We start from the raw sequence: 12,124 nt of genomic DNA on the forward strand, positions 1-12,124 counted from the left end.
AATACACCTCATGCACAGCCACCATCTGTCAGTGGAGGCTTGTGTGTTGCTGTGATGCTGAACAGGTTTCAGCAGAGCTTCCAGACTAAGACAGACTAGGAAGAAAGGCCTGGCAATCTACTTCCAAAACCCAGCCAATGAAAACCATATACATCACAATGGCCAGATCCTCAACCGATCACAGGGCTGGTGCAAGACTGAGGTGCATTTCGTTCTGCTGTGCATGGGGACACCATGAGTCGGGGGCCGGCTGGATGGAAGCCAACAACATAAACCATTCCTAGGTTTATAATGGAAACCCTGGTGGCGTAGTGGTTAAGAGCTACAGCTGCTAACCAAAAGGTTGGCAGTTTGAATCCACCAGGCGCTCCTTGGAAACCCTATGTGGCAGTTCTACTCTGTCCTATAGGATCACTATGAGTTGGAATCGACGCAATGGCAATGGGCAGGTTTATAATTTACCCCAGGTCTCGGGCACATCTGTAAGAATGCATGAAACCACTGCCTCAATATTGCAAAACCAAGGCCAAGATATGATTCCAAGGCACAGAAGTGGTGGCAGGAAGTGAGGAAGGAAGGCAGGGCAGTATCAGTCACCTGTCCTGAGTGCTGGGCTTAGAAGCCTTTGATATTTCCAATGTGACAATATTAATATCAGTGATAACGAATATGTATTAAAGATATAGTATTTACATCTTCCAACAAAGCCTTTATAATATTTTCACAAAATTTTTTTAAAAGCCTTTATAGTATTTCTCCTGTAATCTCCATATCATTATAAAGAATTACATGTAGCAAGTAACTCATTAGGAACCATTGTTGGCTGGTGTTGAAAAACTTTCAGAAGTACATTCATTCAACAAACATTTATCAAATGTCTGTCTACCACATGTTCAATTCAGGGTTCAGCACTGAGTTGTTTTGGATTATGAAAACATGATCCATGTGCTCTAGGAGCTCAGTTTAGAGAAGGTATCACAAATAGGCTTCATCTTCTGAGGCCACATCTAAGCTCTTCATGAAAGAATTGCATCATCAATTAGCAATTTCTGCCCTGGGCACTGGAATGGGAACAGGTTTCAGTGGATCTTCCAGACTAAAACAGACTAGGGAGAAGCATATCAGCCATGTATTTCATATCCCTTGAGACATACTGATGTATTTGTTCCTCTGGATAGTGGTAGTTCTTTCAGAAAGCCATATGATTTGAGCTGGTAAGTTCTTCAGTTAAGTTCAAAAAAAGGATGTCCAATGGAGTCAACTGATAAGAAGAAAAAGTCATTCAAACAAGAGATGGTAGTCTGGTGGGCTGTCCCTCTGTCCACAGGGTTCCTGCAGCAACTCTCCCCCTGAAACAGTGATAATTTCCTCCTATAAGGGGAAAAAAAGAGAAAGATTCACTTATAATCAAGAAATGGGAATATCCACCAAAAAGAGACTGGCTTGAGATATAAAGATTGAGAACGTGCATCTGCCTTCACCTCACCCAAATTTCCAGAAATGACCGAAAAGATCTTCTTTCAAAAAAGAAATAAATCCATGAAAGTGCTGGAAAATAAGAAAGAAGGCTATCAACTAAACAAAAATGTAAAACAAAAGACCTAATGGATGAGCTTGTGGAAGGGAAAAAGGATGAGGCAGAAGTAGTGGGACAGGCAGAGGCCCAGGGAGATCAGGGAGGCACACAGCTCCATGGAAGGCTGAAGGGACCCAAAAGTTCAGCACACTCCCACATCCAAAAGATGAGCTACGCACTGCGAACTCCAATCCCTGCCTTGGCCTGAAGACAGCAGATTTGGGAAACAGAGACTATGTCCACTGATGGATAAATGGGAAATTCAAAGTCCAAAGAGGATCTCATAACCCAAACTTTATAAACATTTAAGGAAAACCATAACCATAGAAAAAGGATGTTAAAATCAACAATAGAACTGACTCCCAAGAAAATATCAAGTTTATGAAACAAACAGAAAGAGCCTTTAAGAGACATGTATTTGTTTCCTCTGTGGAATAAGATGATTTCATCCATGAAACAAGAACAGGCTATTATAAAAAAAGAACCAGTTAAAGAACCTGAAAATGAAAAGCATGAACATTTAAATTAAAAAGAAAAAATTTCAATAGAAGAGCTGAACAGCAGAATGGACATAACTAAAGAACTATTTAGCAAGCTGGAAGAATTAACACATCAATAAGAAAGAGACTGCTAAATAGAAAAATGGACAAAGGATATGAACAGACACTTAAACAGAAGAAGAAATCCAAGTGGCTATTAAACAAAGATCCTCAGCATCAGTGGTACTCAGATAAATACAAGCTAAACAACGGTGAGATACAGTGTCTGGCCATGTAATGGGAAAAAAAATACTGATCAACTGATAATCCCCAGTGTTGGCAGCAGGCTGGGGAAACAGCCTCATATGGTTTTGGCAGGAGCAAAAATTGGCAGGTCTTTTCAAATTGAAATGTGCATACTCTTCTATCCAGCAATTCCAGTTCTACAGATCCATCCTAGAGAAATACTTGCTCACTTGCCCAGGGTGACATATACAAGGATGTGTCTGCATCACTGTTTGTGATCAAGAAACACTGGGAGCAACATAAAAACCAAACCCATTTTCACTGAGTCAACTCCAGCTCATAGCAACCCTAGTGACCCACAAAAGAAGAATTACTGGTTAGACGGTGTCATGGATTGAATTGTGTCTCCCCAAAAATATGTGTATCAACTTGGCTAGACCATGATTCCCAGTATTGTGTGATTGTCCACCATTTTGTCATCTGATGTGATTTTCCTATGTGTTGTAAGTCCTATCTCTATGATGTCAATAAAATGGGATTAGCAGCAGTTATGTTAATGAGGCAGGACTCAATCTACAAGATTGGATTGTGTCTTGAGCCAATCTCTTTTGAGATATAAAAGAGATAAGTGAGCAGAGAGACATGGGGACTCATACCACCAAGAAAGTAGTGCCAGGAGCAGAGCACACCCTTTGGACCTGGGGTCCCTATGCTGAGAAGCTCCTAGTCCAGGGGAAGATTGATGAAAAGGACATTCCTTCGGAGCCAACAGAGAGAGAAAGCTGTCCCCTAGGGCTGATGACCTGAATTGGAACTTCTAGCCTACTAGACTGTGAGAGAATAAACTGTTTGTTGAACCCATCCACTTGTGGTATTTCTGTTATAGGGGCACTAGATGACTAAGACAGACGGTGACATGCATAGATACCAGGAATATCATGGGGCACTGACAAGGACACAGTACACGTGCTGACATGGAAAGATCTTGTTGGCATATTTTAATAACAGCCAGTATTTCCTGATAACATACACGTGCCAGGAATATTGTTTCAGCACTTTACACAGTGATAATTCATTGAAACCTACCAGTGACCCTAAGAAGTGAGTGCTATTATTAAGCCCATCTTACTGAGGCCCAAAAAGTTTGAATAGTTTTGCAAAGTCTCACATAGTAATGAAGTTGGGATTTAAAACTTGGCAGCCTGATTCCAAGGGTCATGTTTTTTAAAACTACATTCTATGATTTATTAAGTATTTTTTTAAACCCAGTTGTTGATCTACATGTAAAGAATTAACCAATTTATGTGAAAATACCAAAACTATGTATTTCCTGATGTACATACGTTTCTATATTAATGCTCAGGAAAATACTCAAGTAGGTACATAGCAAGCTGATAATTCAAGGTAGGAGATTGAAAACAGAGTTGAAGTAAACAAGGCTTTCACTTTGTATTATTTGATTTTTCTTAGAATGTAATCATGAATTACACGTATAATTAAAATCTTAATTTATAAAAGCTGGCCACCAGATCGCCACATGGGTATAGATGATATCTCTCTAAGAGTGTTAGAAACCAAATTGGCACTTTCGAAAGTTTAGATGTGGGGGGAATAAAGACCTTCAAATACATCTGGACTTCCCATGGAGAAATCCTGTCCATAGCATCCCTGAGACATGGACATTGACCTTTTGCTTGTACATGTCCAGGGACAGGGAGCTCATCACTGCTCAAAGCAGCTTCTCTTGGACAGGGAAGGCAAATAGCATAGTCTACAGAAACAAGCACAAGCTGTAGAACCAAATGGAATCACGGGATGGTGCAAGCAGTTAACACGTTTGGCAGCTAACCGAAAGGTTGGAGGTTTGAGTACACCCAGAGGTCCCTCGGAATAAAGGCCTGGCAATCTACTTCCAAAAAATCAGCCATTGGAAACTCTATGAAACATAGTTCTACTCTGACATGCAATGGGCCACATTTAGTAGGAATTGACTCAATGGCAGCTGGTTTGGTGTTTTTTACTGGTAGAGCCAGATAGCCTAAGACTTAACTCCCGGTGCTAACCGTTCCAAGCCATGAAAACTTAGACAAGTTACTCAGGCTCCCTAGCTTTGGTTTCCTGATCTGTGAAATGGGACTAATAGGCCTCCCTACAGAGCTACCATGAAGATTAAATGAGATCATGGATTAAATGAGCAACTGGCCAAGGACTTGGCATGGAGAAGATCCCATTACCTACACCAAAAAAAAAAAAAAAAAAAAAAACCCCATTGCCATTGAGTTGATTCTGACTCATAGCGACCCTATAGGACAGAGTAGAACTGCCCCATAGGGTTTCCAAGGAGTCCCTGGTGGATTCAAACTGCCCACCTTTTGGTTAGCAGCCATAGCTCTTAACCACTACGCCACCTGGGTTTCCATTACCTACACAGTCCCTCCCTTTCTCTTTACTCTGGTTGTCAGAAGGCTCTTCCTGAAACAAGTAGAAGTCTGCCTTGCTCCTGCCTGCTCCAGTCTTCTGGGTAGTACTCTATACCCGGTGTCCAAATAAATGGGTGGTTTTCTATGTGCTTCACTTAGAAGGCCTGATCATGTGCTGTCCCATAGAGCTCTGGGGACACCCATGAAGAGAAAGTACAACAAATCCGAGAGTCTCTATTATAGCAAAAGTCCAGTAAGATGGTCAATTCACAAACATTTTCTACACCTGTAAAGGTGGGGGGCCAGTAGATATTGGACCTCTGAGCTACTACCACCTGTCTCTTGGAATCCCTGGGATCCTGCCCTTCTGGGTCACTGAGTTCCACTTTCAGCTTTCTCCCAATCGTGACTGATGCCAACAGTCAAATTACCACAAACGTTGCTTCTTACAACATTGTTTGGAAGACAACATCTTTCTCAACGTGGTGTCCACGATAGGGCGACATATAACAAAAAGAGCATCGGAGAAAAGAACTGTGCTCACCACATCACAATTAGAGAGCACTGTTCTGTGCATTACCTCATTTAATGCTCACAGGCTGCAAGCTGGGTACTATTTACATCCAGTTGCCCAGTTAGGAAACTGAAGCTAAGCAAGACTACATAACCTGCTCACAGCTACACATGTACTAAATGGTAACCTCACTACTAGAAAAGCTTCTCTAACCACAGGGCTGCCTGTTACACTTCAGCTAGCTCTATGAAGCTGCCAAGCAGCTAGAATGTCCTTGGGAGAAGCATTCTGAGGAATGAGTTGAAGGTGAGATGTGAGCTTGGGCAGAGGACAAATCAACTGGCCCCAAAGTGTTGACAGTAAGGAGCGCTCAGGGACTCAAGGTGGGAAAAAACCTGGGGACCATGGTTAGAGGTGCCCATACAAGGCAGAGGGTAAGCCAGAGAGAAGTACAGTGAGCCCCAGAGCCTGGTCTAGGCAACCCCTGGTCTCTGCTACCCCAAGGTTCTCTGTCTCTGTGGCCCTCAGAATCCCTCTGGGGAAGCCTGCACCCTCTCTGCCCCCATCTGTAGATGTCTCCAGCCTTGCTCTCTGGTTTGAGCTCTTTTCAGTTCAAGTTCCTTCCAGCTTCATCCCCAGCTAGAACCCCCAGGAGAAATACCTTGTGAAAATCAATGAGATCTGTGAGCGTGGCATGACGATTAGGGTCCACTCCCAGGAAGCTATAAAAGTCCCCAGAAGCATCCACGAGAAAGTGCTTGAACCCTTGCTGCGTGCGGTAGGAGAGGGTGTAACCCCAGATTTTCTCACTGACCCGAACAAGAAATGCTCCCTCAGTCATGTTCTCAAGCAGATCTTCTGCATCTTCTCGGGTAATAATTCCTGGTGTTAAAAAAAAAAAAAGTCAGCAGGTTCTGCAACCCTCCCCACTCATCCCTGCTCCACATCCAGTGATCCACGGGCCCAGGGGCTGTCCAACCACTTCCTCTTTCCATAGAGGGGACACCTTGGCCCAGAGCAGCCAGCTGTGGGCCTGGGGGCAGAGTTTCCACTAGAATCTAAATTTAGAAGTTGTCCTCCAAATTAGGCCAAATTAATCTGGATTAACTGGGTAAGCAAGGAATTAGTAACGAGCTGGAATTACAGCATCTATCAATTCCAAACGTGAGTAAATAGCACTGCCCTGTAGAAGGTCTTAAGAGTCCTGCTTTAATGACTAGACCAGATGACTTAAGACTCCTGCCTCAATTAAAAAAATAGAAAACAACAAATGCTGGCGAGGTTGTGGGGAGATTGGAACACTTATCCACTTATGGTGGGAATGTAAAATGGTACAACCACTATGAAAAACGGTATGGTGCTTCCTCAAAAAACTAGAAATAGAAATACCTTATCATCCAGCAATCCCACTCCTAGGTATATACCCTAGAGCTCTATATCCGTAACACAAATAGACAAATGCACACCCATGTTCATTGCAGCAATATTCACAATAGAAAAAAGATGGAAACAACCTAAGTGCCTATCAACAGAAGAATGAATAAACAAAATGTAGTATATACATACAATGGAATACTACACATCTATAAAGAATAATGATAAGTCCACAAAACATCTTATAACATGGATGAATCTGGAGGACATTATGCCGCATGAAATAAGTTTCAGCACATAAGGACAAATATTGCATGCTCTCACTTTTATAAAAAGACAAAAATAGGTAAACACATAGAAATCAATGTTCTTTGGTGGTTACCAGGGATAGGAGGAGGAGGGAGGAGGAATCACTCTCTATACAGTAGACACTTGTTAGTTATGGTGACAGGAAAGGCAACACCGAATGTTGATGAAGTTAGCACAACTTAACCAAGGTAAAGGATGACACTAAGAAATACACAAGAATAAGGGACATTATTGGCAAATGATACATACAACTTGGCAATAACAGCAGTAATAACTAAAAAATATGTGAGTAGGTACATAGACATATATGCATATATGTGTACAAGAAAGTATATGTGTGTATATACATGAGCACATATAGATGTATCTGTAGGCATCTCTATACACGTTTGTGAGCACTGCACATATATTCATACACATAATAAAGCACATAAGGGGCACAGTCGTGGATACCTCCCAGACGTAATCAACCACCTCGTGGGATTGGTTTACTGGGTTTGAAGGCTTAGGACCAATCTTGTGGGACATCTCGGTCAATTGGCACAACAGTTGACTTAGTTATCTAGTGCTGCTATAACAGAAATACTACAACTGAATTGTCTTAACAAACAGAAGTTTACTCTCTCACAGTCCTGTAGGCTAGAAGTCCGAATTCAGGGCACTAGCTCCAGGGGAAGTCTTTCTCTCTCTGTTGGCTCTGGAGGAAGGTCCTTGTCATCAATCTTCCCCTGGTCAAGGAGCTTCTCAGTGCAAGGACCCCGGATCCAAAGGACACGGTCTGCTCCTGGCACTACTTTCTTGATGGTATGAGGCCCCCCAGTCTCTCTGCTCACTTCTGTCTTTTATATCTTAAAAGAGATTGACTTAAAACACAACCTAATCTTGTAGATTGAGTCCTGCCTCATTAGCATAACTGCCTGTAATCCTGCCTCATTAACATCATAGAGGTAAGATTTACAACACATAAGAAAATCACGTCAGATGACAAAATGGTGGACAAACACACAATACTGGGAATCATGGCCTAGCCAAGTTGACACATATTTTGGGGGGACACAATTCAATCCATAACAATAGTCTATAAACTTTGTATTCTACATCCTGATTTGGTAAGCAGCATCTGGCGTCTTAAAAGCTGTGAGTGGCCATCTAAAATACAACTATCAGCCTCTACTCCTCTGGAGCTAAAGAGAAAGAAGGAAACCAAAGACTTGAAGAAAAAATCAGTCTACAAGACCAATTGCCTACATGAACAACGGCCTCAACTATCCAGAGACCAAAAGATGGTGCGGGGCTACCAACTACCAACTATTCTGACAGGGTCTACAATAGATGGTCCTAAATAGAAGGGGAGAAAATTGTAGAACAAAACTCAAAATCTTAAAAAAGAAAAGAAAAGTCCAGACTTACTGAACTGGCAGAGACCTGGGGAACCCCCAAGACTACTGCCCAGAGATACCTTTTAAACTTTGAATTGAAACTACTCCTGGAGGTCACCTTTCAACTAAATAACAAATTGGCTCATAAAATAAATAATATCACCTGTGAGTACTGTGCCCCTTTTATATAAAAATAATAATAATAACCATCCTCTATTTGAGACCAAACGGTCAACGTTTACCCTAAAACAAAGATGAGAATCTCAGGGAAGAGGGGGAAGCGAGAACAACGGAAATGGAACAACCAGAACAGAAATAATGGGAATGTTGACACCATGTGGAAAATATAACCAATGTCACTGAACAATATGTGTAGAAACTGTTAAATGGGAACCTAATGTAACCAATGTCACTTAACAATATGTGTAGAAACTGTTAAATGGGAACCTAATTTGATGTGTAAACTTTCACCAAAAACTCAATGAAATATTTTTTAAAAAAAAGACTCCTGCCTCAGTTACTTCTTTCACACAGAAACATGAGTGTCTGAAAATAGTATTGCCCCTTAAGGAGGAAAAAACACTCCTCCATAGGCCTGTAGACATTAGGCAAGTGGTTTCTTAATGGGGGTTCATAATTAAGCTTCAGTTCAACTCAGAGAACAAAACTATATAACGTTCTGCAGTCCTGTTCAATGTGGTTTTCCCACAGTGTAGGGTCAGGTCAGGCCTGGAGAGGTTTGTATCCCAATGGCCATCCCCAGAAAGGCTTTCCAGGAGCTGCCCTCCTCTGTGTGTGGTGGGTTGGGCTACGGCAAGTGTGGGGATGGAGAAGAGAAGGAGGGAATCAGAAAATCGAATGGACACCCCAAAGCTGCTCTTACCTGGCTATGTGGTCCTCAGTCACACTCTCAACTTCTCCAATGTTCTTTTGACATTTAAATGATAATCTTAACCCATCTATTTCACATTACGACTATTGAGTCAGATAAAGAATTTAAAATCATTTTATGAACTGAGAATAGCTGTGGAAATGGTGGAGAGAGACTATCATCACCAGTTACACGGGGGAGAGGTAAATTGTAATGTGGGGTCCCTCCCTGTACACTCTTGTTTACTCTGTACATACATTCAGTGTTTACCCTGTACATACATTTGGTAAGGTTATTTGCTTCCAGTGACATAGCCAAGGGGTAGAGGGCAGCTGGGTTGCTCACCTCCATGACCCCAACGGCACTACAGACCCGTGACTTCACCCCTAGCTGAATCCGTAGGGCCGCTTACCAGACCCCACCCACCTTTCTCCTACCTAACAGGACATGAGACAGGGCTTTCCCCTGTGCCCAAAACAGCACACAGAGCCAGCCCCACTGCAGTGCCTGCCTTTCAAAGACAGAAACATAACTGGGGAATACGTATGTCCTTATTGCCCAGGACTTGTCAAGATGCAACCAGGCTCAACAAGTAAAACTAGGGGGAGAGAAGAGCAGGAAGTGGGAGTCTCCCACCAGGACTTCTAAGGACATCGCACGTGTGTCCTGGGCAGGGGATGACACACTGTGGCAGCCAGAAGGTGCCTGACAGGCATGCCTGGATTCCATGGAAAGGCTTCCAGCACTGTCCCAACACCACCTCCCAGCCCAACATCAGAGGTCAAGATCCTTCAGATGGCTAGGGAGGGGAGATAAGGAGAGAAAGAGGTAGGGCAGGGGGTGGGAGGAAGAGGGACCAGAGATGTCACCTCCATCCCCACTACAAGCACCTCAAGCTGAAGTCCATACTGAGCTGGGGGCTATAGAGGAGGGGAGTGTTTCATTGCTTGGGAGTCTTAACAGTCAAATTTGAATAGTACTTGTTCATGTAAGTGCCTGGTTACACCAGAACAACCATGTCACCTCTCTCCCCCATAAAACACCACTGAACGACTCCCCCACTGACATGGACCAAGGCCAGGCTCAGAAGCAATGCACACCTAGCTTCAGGGCCCCACCCTGCCTACCTCTCCAGGTTCTCCCTTGGTCGCCTCATGCAACATGGCTGGCCACTCATGGCACACCTCCTTGTGCTTAAGTCCCATCCTACTCTCAGCCCTTTGCCCCAGCTGACCCTGACTCCTCATTCAAGGCCTGCTCCCCTTCTCTCCCAGGAATCACGGGGCTGCTGCTAGCCCACACAGCCTTCGTGCAAGTTAAAAAGCGGTGCCCTCTGAGGGGGTGAATAAGAAAAAGGTGCCTCTCTGGGCAAAAAAAAAAAATGGCAAAGCCCATAGTGTGATTGCGGGAGGAGGTATCTGTATCTCAGTGCCCTCCTCAACAAGCCCCCTTGGCTTGTTTCTGTTAGTTGCTATGGAGTTGTCTCTGAGTCATGGCAACATCATGCACAGCAGAACAAAATACCACCCAGTCCAGCACCATCTTCACGATTGCTGGTATGCTCCAGCCCATTGTTGCAGCCACTGTTTACTTTGAGTTCCTTCCAACCTAGGGGGCTCATCTTCCAGCACTGTATCAGACAATAGTCTGTTGTGATCCATAGGGTTTTCATTACCTGATTTTTGGAAGTAGATTGCCCAGACTTTCTTAGTCTGGAAGCACCACTGAAACCTATTTACCATGGGTGACTCTTCTGGCATTTGAAATACCAGTGGAATAGCTTCCAGCATCACAGTAACACGCCAGCCACCACAGTGTGACGAGCTGACAGTCGGGTGGTAAAGCCCCTTTGGCAGGGTTCCTTTATTCTGTGTACAACCTGCTCAATCCTAGCAGGAAATCATTTCTAACTCAGGAGGCTGCACTGGATAGCTCCCCTTTGGGTTTTCATACCATCCTGCCTAAACTCTACAGTATATTAGAACACCAGCTGTGACCAGCCCAAGGGTGGAGACTGTGCAGTCATGGGCATGTGCTGCTCAGGCCTCACCCTAAGAGAGACCCTGCTGCGAGGAGCACTCTTAGCATACAGCCTCCAGCTGCCACACCTCCAGGACGCACCACTGAGGCCTTGCTCTTCCAGCCAAAGATGGAGCACAGTGGGGACACTAGAGCTGGTCATTCTTACCCAATATAGGACCCCTCTGATGAGTAGCCTGTGTTCTGGGGCCCCATCAGCCAGATCAAGTTCCAGTAGCAAATTTCTCCTATCTTCTCTCACATCACAGGTGTCAGACCTACATCACGTTCTGAAGACCCTCCCACCTGCTTCTGTTTCCTCTCCCCTTTATCCTTCACAGGCACTTCCTCCAATAAATCTCTTGTACTTCTAATTCCATCTCTGCATCTGCTTCCCAGAAGACCCAAACTGACACAGAGAACGTACCTTAATTTTGTATCTCAAGTACCTTGATACTGGGAAGCATGTTTGGAGCAGTGATCAGGAGCAAAGACTCAAATCCCAGCACAGGGACTTGTTCCATACGTGGCCCTGGGCAGATTACTTAAACCTCTGTGAAACCCAGTTTAGGCGTCCTCATCTATTAAGTGGTTATAATGATAACACCTACATTATAAGACTGTTTGACATAACTAACAATGCACAAACACCAGAAGAGAAACCAGATAACTCGGAGCTCCTAAAAATCAAACACTTGTGCTCATCAAAAGACTTCACCAAAAGAGTAAAAAGAGAACCTACAGACTGGAAAAAAAAAATTGGCTATGTCGTATCTGATCAGGGTCTAATCTCTAAAATCTACAAGATACTGCAAAACTTCAACAACAAAAGACAAATCACCCAATTAAAAAATAGGCAAAGAATATGAAACAGGCACTTCACCAAAGAAGACTTTCAGGTGGCTAACAGACACATGAGGAAATGCTCACGATCACT

General features: G+C 43.5%; 1 protein-coding gene across 1 annotated transcript in view; it reads right to left on the bottom strand.

The window, feature by feature from the left end:
- Positions 1-1,216: 1,216 nt before the first annotated feature.
- SH2D4B (SH2 domain containing 4B) overlaps positions 1,217-12,124 on the bottom strand; it is a 196,880-nt gene continuing 185,972 nt past the window's right edge. Inside the window, exon 8 of the mRNA XM_004386526.2 lies at positions 1,217-1,371. Within this exon, the coding sequence (XP_004386583.1) occupies positions 1,283-1,371 (89 nt within the window). The 3' untranslated portion in view covers positions 1,217-1,282. The remainder of the gene's footprint in view (positions 1,372-12,124) is intronic.

Source organism: Trichechus manatus, unplaced genomic scaffold, assembly GCF_000243295.1.
Source record: "Trichechus manatus latirostris isolate Lorelei unplaced genomic scaffold, TriManLat1.0 scaffold00166, whole genome shotgun sequence".
Taxonomy (NCBI): Eukaryota; Metazoa; Chordata; class Mammalia; order Sirenia; family Trichechidae; genus Trichechus; species Trichechus manatus.